The sequence below is a fragment of the Neolamprologus brichardi genome, chromosome 10, assembly GCF_056152115.1.
Source record: "Neolamprologus brichardi isolate AB-2024 chromosome 10, ASM5615211v1, whole genome shotgun sequence".
Taxonomy (NCBI): Eukaryota; Metazoa; Chordata; class Actinopteri; order Cichliformes; family Cichlidae; genus Neolamprologus; species Neolamprologus brichardi.
In genome coordinates this window covers 33,353,390-33,375,780 of record NC_142113.1, presented here as the reverse complement: position 1 = coordinate 33,375,780, position 22,391 = coordinate 33,353,390, and the positions used below count along the sequence as shown (strand labels likewise).

General features: G+C 41.6%; 3 protein-coding genes across 3 annotated transcripts; 1 reads left to right on the top strand and 2 right to left on the bottom strand.

Moving 5' to 3' along the window:
- The first annotated feature begins 1,454 nt into the window (after positions 1-1,454).
- Positions 1,455-2,460, top strand: LOC102787034 (olfactory receptor 8G17-like). The gene has a single exon (XM_006785168.2). It carries the CDS (start codon positions 1,455-1,457, stop codon positions 2,442-2,444), a length of 990 nt encoding a protein of 329 aa, XP_006785231.2. The 3' UTR covers positions 2,445-2,460.
- A 1,418-nt stretch (positions 2,461-3,878) lies between these two features.
- On the bottom strand, positions 3,879-10,221 carry or6at1 (odorant receptor, family 6, subfamily AT, member 1). Its single transcript, XM_087846749.1, has 4 exons — positions 10,161-10,221; positions 7,158-7,342; positions 6,397-7,059; positions 3,879-4,043 (listed from the first exon to the last, which is right to left on the bottom strand). Exons 1-4 carry the CDS (start codon positions 10,201-10,203, stop codon positions 3,879-3,881), a joined length of 1,056 nt encoding a protein of 351 aa, XP_087702875.1. The 5' UTR covers positions 10,204-10,221.
- A 7,638-nt stretch (positions 10,222-17,859) lies between these two features.
- On the bottom strand, positions 17,860-18,903 carry LOC148101016 (olfactory receptor 8G17-like). Its single transcript, XM_087846943.1, has one exon. The coding sequence runs from the start codon at positions 18,829-18,831 to the stop codon at positions 17,860-17,862; it is 972 nt and encodes a 323-aa protein (XP_087703069.1). The 5' UTR covers positions 18,832-18,903.
- Between the last annotated feature and the right edge of the window lie 3,488 nt (positions 18,904-22,391).

Sequence of the window (22,391 nt, the reverse complement as noted above, 5' to 3'; positions counted from 1 at the left end):
ACGTCAGCTTACAGTCCTGCGTAATCTGACTTCATACAGCCCCGATATGCAGACGCTGTGAGCAGAGGTTCAGAAGCAGAAGTCTTATTGTAAATATATCACAGCAGACCCGACGATGTTTGCATGAACATGCTTTTCAGCATCTCTTTATTGACCACTTTTCACACACGGTTGCTGTACGCACACAGCCGGCTGTAGCTTTGCAGCTCACAGCCCGACACACACCAACACAACAGCAGAGAGAGCACAGACGTTAAGGCGGCGAGGTGTGATTGCGGGTGCTGGTCAGGTGCGTCCGCCTCCCCTGCAGCGGCGCTGCAGACCACGCCCCGCCACACACATTAACCAGGTAAAATACATATTTAGGCAGAATTTTGCAAATATCTATTTTTTTTAGCAGCATAGTGCTTTTTTTCCAATTACTTTTTAAAAGTCAGGTCAAGGCTCCAAAAGCCCTGGAAGGCGATATAAGGGTGGCTCACAACAGTTTTTGTTTGCTGGATCATTTTAGTTCAGCGTCTTTCCTTTTGTTATATTTCTTTAAGAGTTCAAAATGTGTTAATTACATAAATAAAATGTAATTTTCTCTGTAACTTCATGGAGTTCATAAGCAACACACCTTAGTTGTTGTGGATTCTTTTAAAAAGCAGTTAAAAACTTTTCAAACAAGCCTTTTGTTGATCTACGTATTTTATATTCTTTACATTATTTACATTTGATCTTTTACATTGTGTATAATGTCTATTGATTGTATTGTTTATTTTAATATTTGTGTACAGCGCTTTGTGACTGCCTGTCTGTGAAAAGCTCTTAATAAATAAACTTTACTTACTTTAGTTGTTCACACAAAGCATAAAGGTAAAAACAACAATATATACAGTGTTATCTTCATTTTATACAGAGTTTTCTTTTGCGTGGAAAACGGGTCCAAGTGGCTCTTTGGGTGTTAAAGGTTGCTGACCCCTTGCCTAAGGGAAGCCTGTATAGTGCATCACCAAGGAACAGAAATAAAATCCCTCTCCCAAATCTTTAGTTCAAGCAGGCTTCACAAACACACTGAAAAAATGTCACAAAGTGGCAATTTCTATACTCTCCACCGACAAGACAGATGGGAAAATGCAAATGTGGAAGAAAAAAAGCCAGGACAACAATTGAAAAGATCCGAATAAAGCCGGTGAGAGGTTTAAACAAACTGAGGAAACTGATCATATGATTTGGGATGTGTGGCAGATTAAGCTCAGGGGAAACTAATGAGGGTGGGTCAATCAAAACTAACGAGAATGTTGTGAAACCAACAGAATTTTAAAGAGATCAAGAATCACTAAATAAAACAGTCTAAGTCCAAAAAGGTATGGCACACACCAAAGACCTGTGGTAGCTAAAATACTACCACAGGTCTTTTTTCTTCAAGAGAATAGTATCTTTCAAAAACACTTTAAAGTTTGAAAATAAACATGTTTTCTTTTCTTCTCTCCAGGTTGAAATTCACCTTCTGCACTATGGAAAACCAGACTTCAGATATCCTGCTCTTAGAAGGTTTACAAGTCAGCCCAGATGCCTCCATTCCTGCTTTCATCCTCCTCTTCCTCATTTACATCTTCATCATGTTTTCCAACATTGTCCTGGTGATCCTGATCACGCTGGACAGTAGCCTCCACCAGCCCATGTATCTGCTCTTCTGTAACATGAGCATCAATGATGTGTTTGGAGCCACAACAATCATTCCACGTATGCTGAGGGATATTTTTACTCCCGGCTCAGATCGGTACATCCACTACGTCGACTGTGTCATTCAGGCCTTTTGTGTTCACATTTATGCAGGTTCTTCTCACACTATACTCATGATCATGGCTTTTGATCGTTATGTGGCAATCTGCAACCCGCTGCAGTACGCCACCATCATGACCAACTGGATGGTGGTGAAGCTGTCGGTCTTGGCCTGGGCAGTAATCTTCGTTATGGTGACGATCCTCGTCGGACTCAGCGCTCGCCTGTCACGCTGCAGGTGGATCATATTGAACCCTTTCTGTGACAATGCCTCTTTGTTTAAGCTCTCCTGTGAAAGCATCCTCATCAATAACGTTTACGGTCTCGGCTACACCGTCCTTCTGCTGGGCTCCTCCATTGGCAGCGTCACGATCACCTACCTGAGGATCGCCGTGGTGTGTCTGAGCAGCAAGAGCAAGACACTGAACAGCCGGGCGCTGCAGACCTACACCACCCACCTGACTATGTATGTCATCATGTTTGTGTCAGGCATTGTCATGGTGCTCCTCCATCGCTTCCCACATTTGTCAGACCAAAGGAAGTTAGCCTCCATGATGTTCCATGTGGTTCCTCCAGCACTGAATGCTGTCATCTATGGGATGCAGATCAAAGCAGTCCGACAAAAAATGTTCATCATGTTCACGAGGAATACAGTGACTGTGACTGATGGGAAATGATTCATATTCTCAATAAATAAATATATTTACAGTGCGTTTTTCTGCCTTTCTTTTCTCATATCCCGATTTCCTTCGTGTATTTTACTGAATACATACATCACAGCAGTTCACCTCAGACATCTGCATTCCCCTCAATATAATGCAGGTAAGGCCTCAGTCACACCAGTTGGTGTCTGCCCGACAACCAGTGGTTGCAGGGAGACGCTGTCAGTCGGTATGTGAAAACTGCCATGAAGACATTTGTGGTGTTGCACCAGATACCTCCGTGCAATTAGTTTGATCTGTTGCACATTAACCCTCTCATCATAACCTTGCACTGAAAATGCTAACTTCTCCATAAACACTTAATATTTTCCTGTGAAACTTTGAAGAGTGTGATGCAACCTGGACACAAAGACTGCTTGCCTTCAGCATAAAAGTTAAATGTCTTGATGTATGTTCGGTCATCCAGGTAAGGAAATCCCAACATTGGAATAGGTGAGACGCATTTTCTCTAAAAACGGGTCTATGTGGCTTTTAAACCCTAAAACATGCTTCACCAAAAACTGGTCCACACATGTAGGATTGTGTCCCCTGACACAAACAGAGTAATGCAGTGTACACTGTTAGGTGCCAGCTGTTTCGTTGTTGTTCTTGTTGTTGTACCACAAACACAACAGACTGTAGAATCAGTAGAATCAGTATTGGATCAATTTTGTCAAAAGCAGCCTGAATTTTACTTTATTAGACTGGAAAAAGAAACCAGTGGTATCGCACATCACTGCTTATTATTTCCCTCCATCTTGTTTCATACTCATTCTTTCGGTCACTACCCACAGCTCGTGACCATAGGTGAGGGTAGGGACGTAGATCGACCGGTAAATTGAGAGCTTCGCTTTTACACTCAGCTCTCTCTTCACCACAACAGACCGGTACGTCTGTCAATCTCCAGCTCCCTTCTCCCATCACTCGTGAACAAGACCCCGAGATACTTAAACTCCTCCACTTGGGGCAGGAACTGCTTAACAAATTCTCTGTAATAATTATATATGAATTATTATTTAACTGTAAAATAGTCATAAGAACACTTGGGTGTAAGCCAATCACTTCATGAATGACCCAGATAACTTATGTAGTCTCTGTTAACCACTATTTAACAATATAACAGCTTCAAGATTGACAGCTTACTGCTGTACTGTCTGGTGTAGCTGAAGAGAAATGTAAACACGTCTAAAGGTTGTGTTAACATTGACTTTATTTCAAACATTAAAAGAAAGTGACAGAGACAAGGGAACCAAAATGATGTTAACTAATTAATGCAGTACTTTATCAGTAGATTTTATATATGAGCTCATCAGTACATAAACAATTGGACATCTATTATTAATATTGGCACAATCAACCATGTAATTAAAAGATCGCCATTTCTAAATATGATTTGTGTCAGACACTTGATCAGGACAAAGTGCTGATTTTCTTGGTGGGTAACACAGCAGCAGGTCTGAACCTGCTCAAAGTTCTTCTGATAGACTCTCGCAGCTCTTTGTTCCTCAGACTATAGATCATCGGGTTCAGGAAGGGAGTCAGAGCAGAGTACAGCACAGACACAATGATCCGCTCCTGAAACAGAGTCAGATGTGATGCTTAATTCATCTGTTTATACACTCGAGGATGACATTGTTGGTCCATCTGGTCCATTAGCATGAATGGAGTCATGCTGCATGGCCCTTGGTAAAAACTGGCATGACTTTTTTTTCCCTGGGATTTAAACCAGAAACTTTGTGAAAGTATCCAGCGCTGTGGTGGAAGTCATATCAACATGTTATCACAGTAATGATGCAAGTACTTTTTGGTTTGTCGTGGTTTATTGTATCCACAGGGTGATTTAACATATCACCTGGTTGTCAAGAGTGTTGGGGAGTAACCGAATACATGTACCGACGTTATGTATTTAAAATACAACATATGAGTAACTGTATTCTGTTACAGTTACCATTTGAATAGGTGGTAATCAGAATACAGTTACTTTGCTGAAATGAATAGAATACACAGCAATCATTTCCGGCTTCATATATTAGGCTACCCCCTCTCCATGCCTTCTCCAGTTTTGGTGATTAAACGCACTTGGCGCAGGTGCATGTAGTCATATATCGCATGGCTATGAGCAGCCGGCCCTTTTTTCTTCTTCTTTTTACTCCATTTCCATCTGGTATTAATAAAGTCTATCTGATTCTGATTGCTGGAAACCCAAACAAAACACATAATAAGAGGCTGTAACGTAAGTGTCCTGTTAATGTTGGTGGCATCAGCTGGTGGGCTGACCCAGCGCCAGCCCAACAGCCAGCAGTGCACGGGCAGGAATGCATTTCTTGGAAATTCCGACACCACCTCATAAGAAGAATGGGATGGGCGAAACTTCAGTATCTTTGATGTACTATTGCTGTTCGCACTAAAGTAAAAAGCACCATCACTTATGCGGATACCCCTTTGGCGCCAGCTGCATGGCTGGACCTGAACAAAACACCCTGATAACGACTGTGCTTAGACTGTTCCTTCCCACTCCATGCAAGGCCACCTGGGTTGGCTGGAAGACTGTTTACTTAGCCTGGCAGGGCGAAGGACACTGTCTCAGCTGAACTCTGGACACGCACACACATACATATACACTGATATGCACACACTCATCCCCCCTCCCTTTCCAAACGCCTTCGACGCTTATTCCCTTCTGATGCTGACGGTGGATCAAGGAGACCAGCGCACGCAGGCCCGGATGTCCTGTCTAATTCGGCGGTCTCTCACCCTTTACCCACCCCTGTTGCTTGTCATGTGTTTCTTTGGTGTATTAAGAGTTTTTTCATGTGCAGAGGTGTTTTTTCTGTTCTCAAACTGATCTCCCTGTTGGAGCTCAGTCTGGGGGGAGTTATTTTTTCTCCTTATCTTTCCTCATGTGGTGCATTTTCCATTGTTAGACCTCTCTGACCTGTCTTCCCCATGTGATGTTTGTGTAATGTATGTATGGTCGGAGGGTAAGATGGCGCCGCCATTGCGTGCAATAGGTTGGCAGCCTTATGAAATTTCCCCTTGTGGGACTAATAAAGGTATATCAAATATTTTTATTACTTTTAATGAAGGATACTCCATACCGAGCTAACATTGTTAGCTGGCGTTAGCTGAGGGTAGTTTATAGACTGCAGATTATTAGGTCTTTTCTAAATCCTCATGTACAGTGGCTCTGGTAAAAAATGTTTGGAATCATGTATGATTTTCGTTCCACTTCTCACGTGTTCACCACTTTGTGTTGGTCTTTCACGTGGAATTCCAATAACATTGATTCATGTTTGTGGCTGTAATGTGACAAAAAAAAGTTCAAGGGGGCCGAATACTTTTGCAAGCCACTGTACATGAGTCCGTACTCGCATTTCCGCTTGTCTGGACTTCGTAAGTTCACACAGGAGTCCAGACTTCCCGAGAACGCAGCGCGATCGTTCCACAGTTGGAACGGCACTGTACTTGATGACATCACAGCTCCGGGGTTTTTACTGTCATCCCCTCTAAATTTAGCTGTGATTAATATTTGCAATGGAATTTACACATGACATAAATTATACATGGTGCAGTAGATTTCTTTAAGAAAATAATAATAATTTGAACTAATTTGAACAAATATTTAAAATATAACCTTTTTTGAGCAGCCTTCAGGATCTCCACATATTAACATGTTGGTTTTAGACTGATGGATAGCATTAAAAACTTGCTAGCTGCAAATAATCATGTGCAGTTCCACATGATTATTGACTGATAAAAAGAAAACATATTACTGATCCAGAAATATGTCTGTGAAGGTTTGTTTCAGTAAATCTCTGCACGAATTTCTTGTTTTCCTACCAAAAATAGAAATAAACGAAGGGTGGCTCAAGACCTTTACAGAGTACTGCACTGAGACATTACAGAGAAAGCAAAGCAAAGTTTTTACCTCTGATGAAAAGTTTCCCACTCGGTAGGAAATGTATACAAATGAGGCTGCTGCATAAGAGATGGACACCACAGTCAGGTGGGCAGCACATGTTCTGAACGCCTTCAGCCTCTGAGCAACAACCATCCTGGATATGGAAAAACCAATCAAGATGTAGGAGGAGAGTATGAAGACACCTGTGGTCAGCAGCGCCACCATTGCAAAAGAGAGAGACACAATGTTATCCAAAGAGGTGTCACCGCACACAAGCCGCCTTACAGAAGATGGGTCGCACCAGGCATGTTTCACCACATTTGGGCCACAGTAAGGCCTCCCAAAGGCAATCACAGAAGCAGGAAGAGTGCAAATTGTACCGAATCCCCAGGCTCCTGCAACAAGTAGCAGTCGGACAGGCCTGGTCATGATGCTGTTGTATTGCAGAGGGTTGCAGATCGCCACGTAGCGATCGTATGCCATGACTGTGAGAATGGCACGGCCTGTAACAGATAACTGAATGAAGAAGAACATCTGGAGGAAGCAGCCCAGGACAGAGATGGTTGAGATATCTGTCAGTAAGCCAGATAGCATGTTGGGGATGGTGGTTGTGGTGTAGACCATGTCCACAAAGGAGAGGTTCCAGAGGAAGAAGTACAGCGGAGAGTTGAGCTTTGGATCCGTCAGTGCCTGCAGCAGGAAAGACATAGATGGTAATCGTCACATCCTCACCTCAACCTCAACTCTTTATTAGACTAAGACAATATTGATTAAACTGTTCTCTGTACCACATAGATGATGATGCCGTTTCCTCCCAGGATCATGATGTAAATCAGCAACAGGATGGAAAAAAGGATGATCTTTTTCTCATCGAGGTTTGTGAGGCCCTGGATGATAAAGAACGTGACACCACCGAGTCCCAAGGTCCCGTTAACAGAACTAGATCTGTGATTGGTTGACAAAGTTGGGAAATCTGAAGGAAAAAAAGAGCTCGTCAGTGTTCATCAGAGGGGTCCAAGTCCAAAAAGGTGCATTGTTTGTGCTGCTGAGATGATGATATATGATGCCAGCTGTGATGCACCCACTGGCCAGTAAACTTCCATGAAGCATTTTTTCTATTGTCCTCATGCTTATATGATAGCAACATGCCAATTATAAAATAACAATGCCCTAAATCACACTGTTTTATTCTGTTTTTCTGTGGGACCATTAACAGGGTGATCATCATGTTGAATTTATAAGACTTAAAACTATGGTGTAAGACCAAAACTCATCAAGTATGTATAAAGCTCATAAAATAACTCAATGTTAAGGTTGTTTCCTACAGACTGAGCGAGAGCAGCGGTCTTCTGCTGACATGTGGTAAAAAAAAGTGTCAGGCACTTCTGCATTGGCTTTCCTTTTCAGAATCAGAAACTATCACCATCTTTTACACGGATATTTATATATTAAATTTATATTTAGGCAGACAATATGTTAAAAAGCCACTTTTTTTCTCTTGGCATAACATTAAATCTAGAAGATGGACCCATCACATTATCGTTTGTACTACGAGTACACCTCTGGGACACTGTGACAGACATGAGAGATTGCCATTCCCACATTATATACATTTTTAGTCCCACTAACCTCTGGCAGGAAGATGCAGTCCATCAGTACCAGTTTTTTCCCCATGCAGCTGGACTATTTCACAAGCTTAACAAAGCATAAAAGCCCCGAACCTCATAATCTCTCTTTTTTTTAGTGGAGAGAGTGATATGTTATGTGTGATATTGGTATAAATATTAGGTTTTTCATAGCTAAATATTCATATCTTTTCATTTTTAAGCGACTGTTTGTAACATGATAGCGAGACAAATTCCTTTTTTATGCAGAAAAAAAAAATAATCGTAATTCTGATTCTGTTTACTGCTGAGATGCTTTAAAATCATTCACAGTAAAGTTTTTCAGGCTGGCCAAATTATTCTAAATTCATCTACTCATATATAAACATGTTTCCAAAAATAAAGAAACAAGGTTCAAGCCATTTTCAGCGATGATCCCAATACTTGCCCAAGGAATTTGTCCTTGTCTTCTTCAGAGGCAAACAAAAAGTAGTTTTCAGTCCTTCGATCTGGATTACCAAGATTTCTTATCTTATGAATACAGCTATGGGTAGATGATGACTTAAACCCAGGAGAGTTTGAGCCATGTTCAGCAAAAGCATTATCATTGTGGTTGTAATTACATTTTACACAGTACTTCAAAATCAGTATACTCACAGACATTATATTATTCAGTACACATCTGCGTTTCTTGGTGTTTCTCTGTGTCTCTCTGTGTCTCTCTGCATCTCGTGCCACGTGTTCCCGTGCCTTTTGTCTCCTCATGGTTTCAGGCATCACAGTGTTTAGCGTTTTGTTTTTCAGTTTGAGTTTGCATGACGTTGGTTTTCCCATTCTAGGTTTTGGTAGCTCCCCGATCATTATTTTTTGTCACTGTGCAGACACTGTACATAAAACGCTCACTCGAATCACAGCCTTCGCCTGCATTTAGGTCCTTCCTTCACAAACACCACACGACTGTTGTAGCAGCCGTGACAAGTAGGAAATAGTCAAAAAAATCATAAATTTGTAAGGAATGCATTTTGTGTCAAAAGCACATATTTTTGCAGAAAAAGCAGGGAGGTTTTACCACCAGCTGTGACAAGGTTTATAATTTTACTGAGATCACCTAACCAAGAGGTTTCAAATGACGAACCTTAATCAAATGACATACATGCAATTTGATGGATAAAAAAATCATACAAGTGATTTGTGAAAAACTGACATGTAACTCAAAGTTCAACATCTGCCATGAAAACGAATACACTCTTTGTTAATTGTTAATCTAGAATTTATCTAACTTTTTTAATAAACAAATAGAGTGGACTGAAGAAAAACTGTGCTCAAGGACACAACACACTGTTGTGAAATGTGGGCCAGCAACGGGAATCAGTAGATTAGTAGTCATGAGTATATCATGAACTGCTATGAGATCATTCTTGGGTTTTTGTGAGAACGTCAAGATTTGTGCTATTTTGAGCTGTATTAAAATGATTCCTGTAAAAATAAGTTACTTGTGATCACACTGACAAGCATACCTAAACAATCACTTAACCTCCTTGAAAGTAACCACCATTTCTATTGTAAAAATCTAATTTAATCTAAAATCTGATGGTATCAGAATTATTAAATAACATAAGCTACTTACTCAAAATTGAGTCACATGAACTCCTTATAGCAAAGTAAATGAGTATCACCTATTTTTAAGTTAAATTTACTTTAAGAACACTAAATTTTAAAATAAATGAACCCAAATAAACTTCAGTATGACTGTACCAAAAACCAAATTGTACTTCAGTTTTTGCTGTATTACTGTACCCCATAGGCAGGTACTATAACTTCAAATAATACTGTAGGTTTGGTTAAAACAATAGATTTAATCAAATAACGACATTAGTTAAAAGAAACACCACAAACACTAATAATGCAGTTGTTATATATATATTTGAGTTGTCTGTTATTTGATCTCTTGGATTCCAACTATGGTTGTTATTTAAAGAAAAAGAAAAAGTGTTATTAACATTGTGTTTTGGGTCCAGAACTATAAAAGCACCAACAACAATAACAGGCTCAGTTTTAAATAATTTTTACACTTTATCACCTTTAACAAGTGTTTCTGTTTTATATAAATGTCAGATTATAAAGTTTTGACTGGACATCAGTAATTAGTTGGTGGAAAAGTAAAGACAGTAAAGTAAAAGTACAGACCTCTGGTACTTTGGAGTGGAATATCGAATGTCCACAGCTCCATCTCTTCTCACCACACAGACGAACCTCCCAACAGGTGACCAGGTAAGAAAAAATGAGCTCGATCAACGACAATGACAAGTGAAGAAAAATTTGATGTGTGCATGAAAACATTAAAAGGCTGCAGAACACAAATGAAACTCCTCCAGATTTAAAGGTTGCTTTACAAAATATGTGAGAAGGTATCACTGGCTTACCTGGATGTCTAAGCAGGACTGAAGTCCACTGCTCCACATTCTGCCTTTTCTAGAAAAAAACAACTAATGAGTGACCAGAAAACTTTAATTAGGCCGAGTTACATCAGAGCAGCAGAATTAAAAATGTAACACACAAGAACACAAAGAATACCAAAGGGACTTGTTTTAGGTACCTTTGTGGGTTTAAATGCAAAAAGCACAGAAACATAATTATCCCTGTAGCCATGGTAACAAAAACCTGCTTCAAAACACTTGCTTAACCTTCTCATTATACAAACTGTTGCTTTAAGTGTGTGTGTGTGTGTTTATTCTCAATTTGCAGGGCAATGACTCTTTAAATTTTTTCTTCACCTCAGCTCAGCCACCTGTACTAGACTGCCAGAGCAATCAGCTGCCTCAGAGGTCCCGCAGGCTAAACAAGGCTGCTAAGACTCCCCACCTGAGATTACCAACATGACAGGCATTAACAACCTTACAGCCACAGCTCTGTCCACACTAACCCCCCCCCCCCCCCCCCAAAAAAAACAAACAAACAAAAAAAACAAAAACAAAAAACAAAACAAAAAAACAAATATTTAAATGAACAAAAAAAGGGAACAACTCCCTTTTAACATGAAGAAACCTCTGGCAGAAGCAGGCAGGTTGTTGAATTTCATACAAATCGTAACTGATTTGATGACATATACCATAGAAACATCAAATTATTTTGTTCAGATTATAAGTAAGACTCGTGTAAATGCAATAACCAGCCAAATTCACTTTTTGAGAGCATTAGCTTCAAAAAGTTACAAATACCGCCTCTGCCAAATGCTTTCTGTCACCCTGATGATACGTTATGCTAGACCCGTAAATCTAGGCTATGCTAGGCCTGCATCTTATCTTAATGACCTTGTAGTACCATATCACTTCACTCTCACACTGCAGGCCTACTTGTTGTAAAGAGTATTTAAAAGTAGAATGGGAGGCAGAGCCTTCAGTTTTCAGGCCCCTCTTCTGTACTAAATTTGGGTTATTGATGTCTGGATTAAGAAAACTGGGTTAATTGGTTGTAATTGGGTCATTGTTGGGAAATGCTAAATGTTAAAGTGGGAAAAGCTAAATGAAAATAAAAAGAAAACGGGGTTTCAAATGGGAAGTTCATATTAATTAACAGGTTTTGTTTGGGTGATGTGGAAGAAAGCTCGAGGAGTTGAAGAGATTTAACATGATAACTAAAATTATTTCATTTCTTAGTTGTTGACATTAAAAAAACTAATTCAAATTGTAACTGTGCTGAGGGCAAGCTCCAGCTTTGAGCTGTTTGCTTCTGCCCCCCTGGGAGCCATTACTGCCTGTTTTTTTGATTCATAGGTGGACAGTTTCCCCACCGTCGCTCGCTGCTCACTTATTGAACCCTCTATTGCGGGGAAGACGGCTCCCTCACCATCGGCACCCTACCCCATCTCCTCTCACTCCTTTAACGTCTGCTGAGTCAGCAGACAAAGGATGAGCAGTGCTAGTCACGGCAGTGAGTAGACCAGACTCTGTTGTTTTAATAAATCCTTTCAGAGGATAAAAATGCAGATAATCAGGAGGGGACAGTTTCCATACATGCAGCCCCAGGTTCTCGGAGGAGAATCCATCGTCAAACCAAATCTCACCACACTCCTGTGGCTTCAGAAGAATCAGCAGATTGTGGACCAGCAGTGCAAGGTGCCACAGTGAGTAACTCAGACTCCACCATAGTTCTAACTCCACTTGCTATGAACAAGAAAATTAAGGCCGTTTCTTCCCCACTCACTAGCAATGCTAAGCCTGCTAAAAGTGGAGAGAGAGAGGGAGGTTTTGGCTAAACTGTCCACTGTGGGTTTCTCTGAGTCAGTGGGCCTAGAGACTGTTAGTTCAGTGACTGTCAGCTCACTGTCAGTGGGCCCTGTAGTTACTAATTGTGAAGCGGTTGGGAGAAACCAAGAGATTATGTCATTACCTGTTGAAACACCCTGCCGCCCAGCCTGTGGCTGTAGCTCAGTCAGCCGCCCAGCCTGTAGCTGTAGCTCAGTTAGCTGCCCAGCCTGTAGCTGTAGCTCAGTTAGCTGCCCAGCCTGTAGCTGTAGCTCAGTTAGCTGCCCAGCTTGTAGCTAAGAAGTCTGCAGTAACCACATCACCATCACTTCACCTGCCTATTGTGCACACCGTGCTACGCCGTTGCACATCGGAGCTGTTACATGGTTAGTCGCCGGAGCTGCTTAGCCGCCACCGGACCTGTGGTCTGCCGCCAGAGCTGCTTCGCCACCACCGGACCCATGGTCGGCCGCCGGAATTGCAGCATCACCGCCACCAGGCCCACAGCCGCCCACCTGAACAGTTTCGCCGCCCCTGGAGCCGTGGTCAGCCATTGGAGCTACTTCGAGGCTGTCATCAGATCCCTGGCTGCCCACCAGAGCTGCCATGTTGCCTCCACCAGGCCCGTGGCAGGCCGCCGGAACTGTTTGCCACTATTGCCATCCATCGGGTCGGCCACCAGAATTGTTTTGTCGCCACCGCTTGGACTGCGGTTGGCTGTTATGTGGCGGTTGTGGGGATTGTGATTGGGCCTATGGACAGGTTGAACTTTTGGACTAATTGGGGTTGTTTTTGTTTAGTTTGGGGAATGGTTTCGAAGTTACGTTTTTATGTGTGTCAGGGCAGATGAGCAAATACTTTTGGCAATATAATGTTTATCCTTTGAAAAACTTGAGGCAATTAATTTAGGTTATTTTACAGTTCTTTAGATTGTGTCATGAATCTTTGACCGTACTCAAGTTTGTCAGACAAGTTCTATTCATGTGATTTCATGATTCATTGGGAGGATATCAGGCTTGGGTGTGGGTACTGACACTGAACTCACCTTCCCAGAAATGTGGTTAATCAAAGTTCATTTGTAATTTAACAAGAGGGGTCAATTACTTTTTCAAATAGTTTGGTAAGTTTGGATAATTTTTTTCTCTTAAAACACTTAAAAAGTTTTAAAAGTTATCATTTAAAACTAAATCTTGTATTCATGTAGGGTATCTTTGTACAGTAATAACATTTGTTTGGTAATCTGAAACATTTAAGTGTGATGCATATGTAAAACCTAAGAAATAGAAAGAAGGTGAGGGAGATGCTTTTTGTCACTGTAGGTGCCCAGTGGTTCATAATCAGTGGTTCACATGATTGTTAGAAATATAACTTTTGCCAGGGCTTCCAGATACAGACGGACAAAATGGTGGTGGCTAACCAACCGGACATAGTGGTGGTAGACAAACATGAGAAGACGGCCGTAGTGATTGATGTAGCAGTTCCGAATGACAGCAACATCGGGACCACGAGAAGCTCGAGAAATACCAAGGGCTCAGAGAAGAGCTCGAGAAGATGTGGAGGGTGAAGGTGACGGTGGTCCCAGTGGTAATCGGAGCACTAGGTGCAGTGACTCCAAAGCTAGGCGAGTGGCTCTAGCAGATCCCGGGAACAACATCGGAGATTTCTGTCCAGAAGAGCGCAGTCCTAGGAACAGCTAAGATACTACAGCTAAGCTAATAAGGACCCTCAAGCTCCCAGGCCTCTGGTAGAGGACCCGAGCTTGAAGGATTGACCGCCCACAGGGACGAGTGGGGAATTTTTTTTTTATATATATATTTCGGCTACATATTTTTTAGCCCTTTGGTGGCCCAGATCAGATTTGCCAGAGGTGGTCCTGTGCTGGCCCATGTGTGGACTACCTCTGGCAAATCTGATCTGGGCCACTAAAGGGCTAAAAAATATATAGCCGAAATATATATATAAAAAAAAAATTCCTCACTTGTCCCTGTGGGCGGTCAATCCTTCAAGCTCGGGTCCTCTACCAGAGGTCCTCTACCACATACCGTCATTCTTTGCGGTATGTGGGCCATGTGTAAGCACATTGTGTGCAGCCACGGGCCAGTTGCAGACACACTGCTGGTCCTGTGCTGGCCCAGATGTCAGCCTAATATGTACCTTAATCAAGCCCTGTAATAACAACATAGCGCTATATATATATTTTGCGCTTTTCGACTCGCTTGGATTACGCAAAGTACTCTACATAACATGCCGTATTCACACAATCACACATACTTTCTCTAGACTGAGTGCTCCCTAACTGCATTCATGCACATCCACACCCTTGCAGAATGGAGAAGCCAGGAATCGAACCGCTACCCTTCCGATCAGCCTGAGCTACAGCCACCCAGTGGCAAAGATGAGTAAATCATCACTATGTTTTGGATAAAGTGTACACTCACAAACCTGTCAAATCTGCATTTGAAACGTTGGCTACTACAGCAGTGTAGTATTGCAACATGGCATTTGGGTCTTCTAACTAAAATAGGAAAATAGGAACATAAATAGCACCGTCATTGCCAGACCTGGCTCACATCTGGTTGACACACACTCTGCCACGACACGGGTCAGTCAGAATTGCCAGCTTGATGCCAGATCCAGGGAAGACCTGTTTTCCATAGGTCTGGGCTACATAACCACAACTAAGCCAGATATGACATGCCATTACATAGACAGTGGCATCATTGTCAGACCTGGCCCATATCTGGATGACATATGTTTTATCATGCCAGAAGTCAACCAGCAGTGCTGGCTTGATACCAGACCTGGGCCAGACCTGCTTGCTATGTGGGGAATAGCACATGCTGTTGTGACCAGAAACAGACGTTTTGTGTTGTAAATAACGTGTATATACATGAACATACACTGTAGTTCCCATTATGTCATCATGACTACTCCAAAAACAATGGCTATGTATTCTACTGACTTACCTGTGGTACAACGGTGTGGTGCACCTCCAGCGCTTGGAGGAAGATGGCCCGGAACCTCGTCTTCATCATCCCAAAAGCACGCTCTATAATAGAATGTGCTCCAGAATGATGAGAGTTGAAATGCTGGGCTCCCACACCTTGGAGTTGCCTCTTATAGGGAGTAATGAGGGGGAGTGGATGTTGGAGACATGGGTACCCTCCATCTGCAAGGATGAAATGCCCTGGGGGAGGGTAGATGGCCTGCTGGTATAGTGGTCTGTTGTGAGTCATGCACTGACCCCGGCCAGCCCACATACTGTATGTATCAATGAAGCGGCCCTGATGGTCACAAACCGCCTGCAGGATTATGGAAGGGACCAATTTTGTCATGTGACGGCTGTGTGCAGGCAGGAAAAGGACCCCAAATGCAGACTCACAGAAACAAAAGGTGAACTTAAATACAACTTTAATGCTGGACGGCAAAACAGAAAACTGGCTGAACTAGAATACAAAATGAACTAACTCAGCAAGCTGGCAGGCAGAACACACAGTACAAGATGACGGTAGATCACTACACGGACACAGAGAAACACAGGGCTTAAATACACAGAGGGAGCAATCAGGGAATGAGAGACAGGAGGGAAACAAAGCTGGGGCAAATCAGGCCTAACGAGACAAAGGAAGCAAAGTCAGACACATTAACATCAGACACGGACTTTCAAAGTAAAACAGGAAACACAGACTGAACTTATAGACACAGACTCACAAGCAGGCACTGCAACAGAGACGTGGGAACAGGGAAGACACAGACACTGACAGGACACAGAATAGAGGGAGTATGGAAAACAAAACCTGAGAACTACATAATCAAACACCAAGAAGAACTGGGGAAAAAATAGAAATGCAAAACAGAAACCAAAACCTTCCCAAAAATAAACTAAGAAGAGAACACAAATAAAGGGTACAAAACAGAAACCACTGGGTCAACGACCCAGGAGCTCTAACAAATGTCCTGTTCCTGTATCACTGACCATCAGGGTCGCTGGGAGGTTTGATGCGGATATGGCACCAGTCAATTTCACCAGCAGCTTTCAAAAAGGCTCTGTGTCTTGCCAGCTCTGCAAACCCATGAGACACGACTTGTAGATCTTCAGGGGTAGATGACCTGATGGCAAATGGCCACCACCTCCTCTGTGACCCTGTGGACGATGCGGTGAACACTGGAATGAGGTATTGCGAACACTCTGGAAACAACTCTGTGAGATGCTCCACTTGCCAGCCAGAAAACGAAAACAAGGACCTCAATTGTGGCACCCCAATCATGTCTCCGATCCTGGTTTGGTAGATTCAGCAGCACTTTAAGAGACTCCCTGCTCAGGCAAAAATTAGGCCTAGTTTCCTCATTATTAAAATACCTGTGCAGGGCTGGGTCACTCAGTTTAATCCTGCAGCACAGTGGTCTGCTCTGGTGAAGGAAAATTTGCAAAATGACAGGAATTGTTTCATTGTTGCCATTAGTATGGATGTTGCCGTTGTAGTTTACAAAAATGACTTTACGTGTCGAAACATTATTTTAATTATTGTACTTGAGGGAAATGTACTAAAAGGTACTGGTTCACTGTAAAGGATGATGGAGCAAATGCTCCTGTGAAAATCATGTCTACAGTGGTTTTAAGCTAGTAAACCGTCTTAAATATACAAACTTCAAATCTCAGTATCAGTATGTATTTTGTACTGTACCTGAATGTAGTTTTGTCTTGCACTATTTTGCACTACGTAGACCACTAAGGCCGTGTCATTCAAGGCTGCAGACCCTAATTGGGATACAGCCTCTCACAACCCCCACACGTCTGCCACCGCAGCCATGACAGTGATAAGGTCAGAGTTCAAAGTCCATTCTGTTCTTTGTAATAAAAGTAAGTGAGAAAAAAAACAGCATATGGTCCAGTTTGGTTGTTTGTGATTTTCTCCTTATTTACTGGTGATCCAGTGGCTAGTTAAAAAAAACCCCAAAGATCCACCAAAAACATCTACAATTTTCCCATTTTGCTCGGCTAAAATTTTTAGCCTAAAAACTGAAACAGTTCACATTTAGTTTTCAAGCTGGCTTTGTTCAGTTTTATTTTTTTCAAGCTGCTTTTGTTGAGTTTGGAGTTGTTGTCACATTAAGTATGCTGCTTTGGTTTATTGCTCAAGTGTTAATTCCAGTTTTGTTACTTTCAGGTTTTGTTACTTTGTTACTTTAAGTTCCCTGATGAATAAGTTAGTGAAATTCTGTTTTAATAAACAACAAGTTGAGTCATAAAAGCCATTGTAATACTGAATCAGAAAAGGTTAAAATTAGTAGGAACAAGCATTTTACCATTTCAATTCATTCAGATATCTTTTATTTTGACAAGGAATTTCTTTCCATCTTTTCCTTATGATACACGCGGATAGAGTGCAAAAAGCAGTGCTTCAAAAGCAGTTTCAGCAGTGTTGCATTACTCCCTTTTATTTTAGCAATCTGGTACTGACAGAAATGTAATGACTTTAAGTCATATTAATAGAATTGGAGAAGTAAATTTGTAATAGTGACAGCGGATCGAGTTGGCAAAGATATCATTTATTAAGCCAGGTTACAATCTCTGCACACTGTCAGTTTAAAAAACATTAATATGTCACTTCAAACTGTTCAAATAACCCTGAAAATTGTCTTTAATATAATGGCAAAACCTTCTTTAACTTAACTTTTGATACAATTTTTTTTATCTCTTTGGATTGCATACCATAAATGATGGGATTGAGGCTTCCAGGGATGATGTGATACAGGACAGCAACAATTTTTCTGCTCTCTGAGTACTCAGGAAAGCGATGCAGAGTGATTATGGACATACCACTGAACAAAAAAATCAGATATACAACCAGGTGAGTGCTGCAGGTCTTCAAGGCTTTATTGTTCAAGGACTTGTTCTTAGTGGTTAGACACACCACAGTAATCTTAGTATAGGTAAGAACCATGCTACCGATAGAACCTGTGAACAAAAGCACAGTGAAAGTGAGGCCATAGACATTGTTAATGAACACATCCTCACAGGACAGGTTAAACAGTGCAGCATTATCACAATAGGGGCTTTTGATCAGAGTTCTGCATCGGCCCAGTCTCAAGGTCAGACTGAGCAGAATCCCAACCAAAACAAAGGCCACCCCCCAGGCAGAAACTGTCAGCTTCATCAACATCTTATTTGTCATTACTGCAGCATAACGCAGAGGATTACAGATGGCTACATATCTGTCAAAGGCCATTATCATAAGCACTGTGTGAGCTGTGGTACTAAACATATGTGTGGTGAAAGCTTGGACCACACATTCATAATAACTGATGAGGCGCTCAGACGGAGGCCTCAACATGTCTACAAGCAAACGAGGGATTATGATAGAGTTTCCAAATAAATCATTAATGGACAGATTACAAAAAAGGATATACATGGGCTGGTGAAGACTCTTGTCAACAAAAACCAAAACAGCAATGCCCACATTTGCAACAATTAGAAACAAGTAGGAGAAAAAAAGAAAAAGAAACATAGCGTATGTGGCTTCCTGTGGGACATTTAAACCCTCCAGCTGTATTGTGAAGATGTTGTTTGTATTTTGCATGGACCTGAAAGAACAAGACAATTTCAAAGGCATTTCAAAAGCAATTCAGTCACTATCTAAAACATTAAATAAAGCTTTCACGCATGACATTCCCACATCTGTAAACAAGAGCTTATATCACAAAAAAGACAGAAATCAGATACTTGTTAGTCCTGACAATCCTCAACTCCTGAAGTTGAAGTGTTGGACTGTTGTACATATAGTTCTCCATCTTGTCTGAAGTAAAAGCAGAAGGAGGGAAAAAGATGAACTAAAATTAAAATGTAATAATTTAAATATCAAATATTAGCAGTGAGGCAAACCTTTTTCAAAAGTCACACATTTTAAAATATTAATCTAGTATCCACCAGCAAAAGGAGGACAAACACTACAATAAATATTTGTTCAAAGAAAAATAAACTGAAAAGGACCCACAGAATGATGTTTTCTGAATGATCATACAAGATAACGTGTTATCATCTGAAGGCAAGAAGCAAACTGTTAATGATCACCTGAAATGCATCAGTTCATGTGCTTCTTGTTTCTCTCCACAGCTTTATCTTGTGCAGTGGTTGGACATGGGTGTCCGGGAAACTTTAATCCACCTCAGGATTAATGGTAAATAGTTGTGGCAGCACGAGGTGAGAATAAAGTAAATAAAAGACAACGCCACTCTGGGAATTTCACCCAGAGAATACTGGAAGTAACACTAATCACCAAGAAGGCAGTTAGGTTTGTTATACTCAGTACAGAGACGAGGTTCAATGATAAAACAAGTTGACAATTAATTAATAATTATTTAAAACACCGTATAAAAGCACAGTCATAAATATCCATGTACAAATATGCTTAAAAAGGTATTCAGAGCTGAGGCTCACCAGTGGAGGGGCAGGGATGCCACGCAACTCAAAAAAAAGAAAACACACCAAGACACAAGTGCAACACAAAATCACACACTCACACTAATAAACTAAACAAGGTAGGTGTGTACACTCAAAGGATCCCACCACCAAGGCACCCTAGACTCCTCCACGTCGGCACTCCGCATCTGAATAAAAGAAACAAAGAAAATTTTAATATATTACAACAAAACTAATGTAGCGCTGGGGGATAACCCAACTGCAGGACCACACTGGTGATCTGCAGCTAGAAAAAGGGCCTCCAACCAGTGGCATAACAGAAATCCAAACTACAAATCAAAACAACAGAAAAACAACATACAAACTGGATAAAACTTTAAAATCTGGAGCAAACGGAATCGCCGTATTGCTCCAACTTGCCGTCTGCCCGACTATAAGTTAATCATCCGGTCAATCAATATGTACGCCAGCTGACTCCCAAACCGGCATGCATATGGCCGCTGTCCACGCCGACGTCCACTTTAAAAATCTGGCAGCAGCAGGAAAAGAAACCTCGCAACGGAAACAGACGGTAAAAGCAAAGCAGCAGCACTTCAGTTAGCGTAGCGTTGCGTAAAACTAAGGCCCACACTTCCTGCAAAGCATAATAAGTAATTACTATAAAAGAACAATAAAAGGCAGAGATCGTAACAAAATTGAATTACGTACCCAGTAAACCGCGTCATGAAACATGAGCAGAGTGGCTCATAGGAGGCTTCTACAGCTATGACCTGAAAACAATATCTGTTTACCACCAAGTAAGGTAATGTACATGTAAGGCAGTGACTGGAATAGGTCACAAGGTGTCGCTGTTGAGCTGCATATACACTGTAAATTTTAGCACTTTTGACCATTTGTCCTCTGCAGGACACCGTAGTTCAGATTTCTCGTTCGCGCGGGCGCCATCTTGCTTCAGTGTTCACTGGGCCTTTCTCAATATGCGTACTTGTGCGTACTTGCGTTCTTGTGTACTCGTGATACGTCATCAGTCGGAGACCAAGTACTGTTCCAATTCGAAGTACGCATCAAGCCGAGAACGCGAAAAAGTCCCGGATGTGTTCTCGCTCCGCCCGTTTTATCGAGCATGCATCGGTGGTGACTTGTGTGGACTTGGTACAGCTAAATATCCCAGAATGCATTTCGTCCAAAACTCAAACGCGGCAATGGCGGACGAGCGGGGCTAAAAACTTTTAAATATTACTCTTTCTGGGTCACAAAATAAACTTTTAAGTTCTTTTCAAGCGAGAATGTAGCTGTGTAAACTTCAAATATCTGCTCAGTTTATCAAGATATCATATATTTCCAAACGAGGTCCGACGTTTTCGGAGACGTCTGTGACCCGCCAGCTCCATAGCAGACAGCGAGGTCGAGGATTATTACAGCCGGCGAGAACAGCCGACTCACGGCAGATCGTTTTCAACCCCCCCGCGGTCTTTTCGCTACTCAGGTTAAACAAACCCCAGTAGCTGTCTATTGTATTGAGTGTCCACTAAAATAAAAATAAAAGCGTTCTAACATCTCACCTGCTTGTTTTTATTAAGGTATGTACACGTATGTACATGTACACTATTTTTATTAATAGAGATTTCACTACTGAGGTTAAACATGATATATAAGTCACTTAGATCACTTCTAAATGTTAATGTTTGGCTTATTTCGGCTTTTTATTTGTTCCTGAGTAAACCGGTTTGACTGTGATTAAAGTTAAGCTTCATAACATATTACTCACAGTTAAATTAAGGACGGCAGTAAAAACTCCGGACCTGTGACATCATCAAGTACGCTGGTGTTCCAATTGTACAAATCGCGAGTCAGTGCTCGCGTTCTCGGCGAGTCCGTACTTCCGTGCGTTCTCGGTGAGTACGTACCCGCCGAGAACGCGAGTACGTACTCGCGTACTTGAGAATTGAGAAAGGGCCACTGTGACTTGCAAAGGTAAGTGTCACTACCCGATCCGTACCGGAAACCCGATCGGTACCCCGCATGCGCAAATCTTACGTCACTTCCTCTCTTTGCCAACATTGCGACATTCAATATATTTGAATGATACGGTTAGCACCCAGTTAGCTCCTAGCATTTCTCAACAGCTCTGCCTCCTTTTCGACTGCCCGGGACATTTAAACAATGGATAATCCGTATACAAACAAAGTCATGCTTTTCTCCTCAACAGAGAGCGTTCCCCGATTGAAAAACAGCGCCGTAAAATAAGAAGAATGGTGCCTAATTACAGACTTAATAATATTGATTTAGCAATGTGTCACGTGAAGATTCATCAGCCAGATTAAGTGTTTACTGACAATTGACAGTGATAGCGGACATCATCATCACTATTCCAGTCAATCCTCTCCTCACAGACAAGCATAAACGCACTCGACTATCACTAAATCAAATTTAACACACGTTTGTAATGACGCCAATTCATTTTACAATGGGGTTCATTCGCTCGGTCAGCAGGTGGCAGTATCCTCGTACACTGGGGAGTACACTGCCATTAAATGAACAGAAGAAGAAGAAAACATCTGCACATGCGCGGTACGGATCGGGTAGACCCGATTTGTACGGTCCGACTTTGCACATGCGCAGTAAGGATCGGGGAGTCCCGATCCGCAACTATCTTTTTATTTTTCGTTTTTGTCTACATTGTACTGAAATGCTTCATTATTGCAAACATTTTAAGATATACTTATTATTCTTAACATCTTAACAGATACTCTG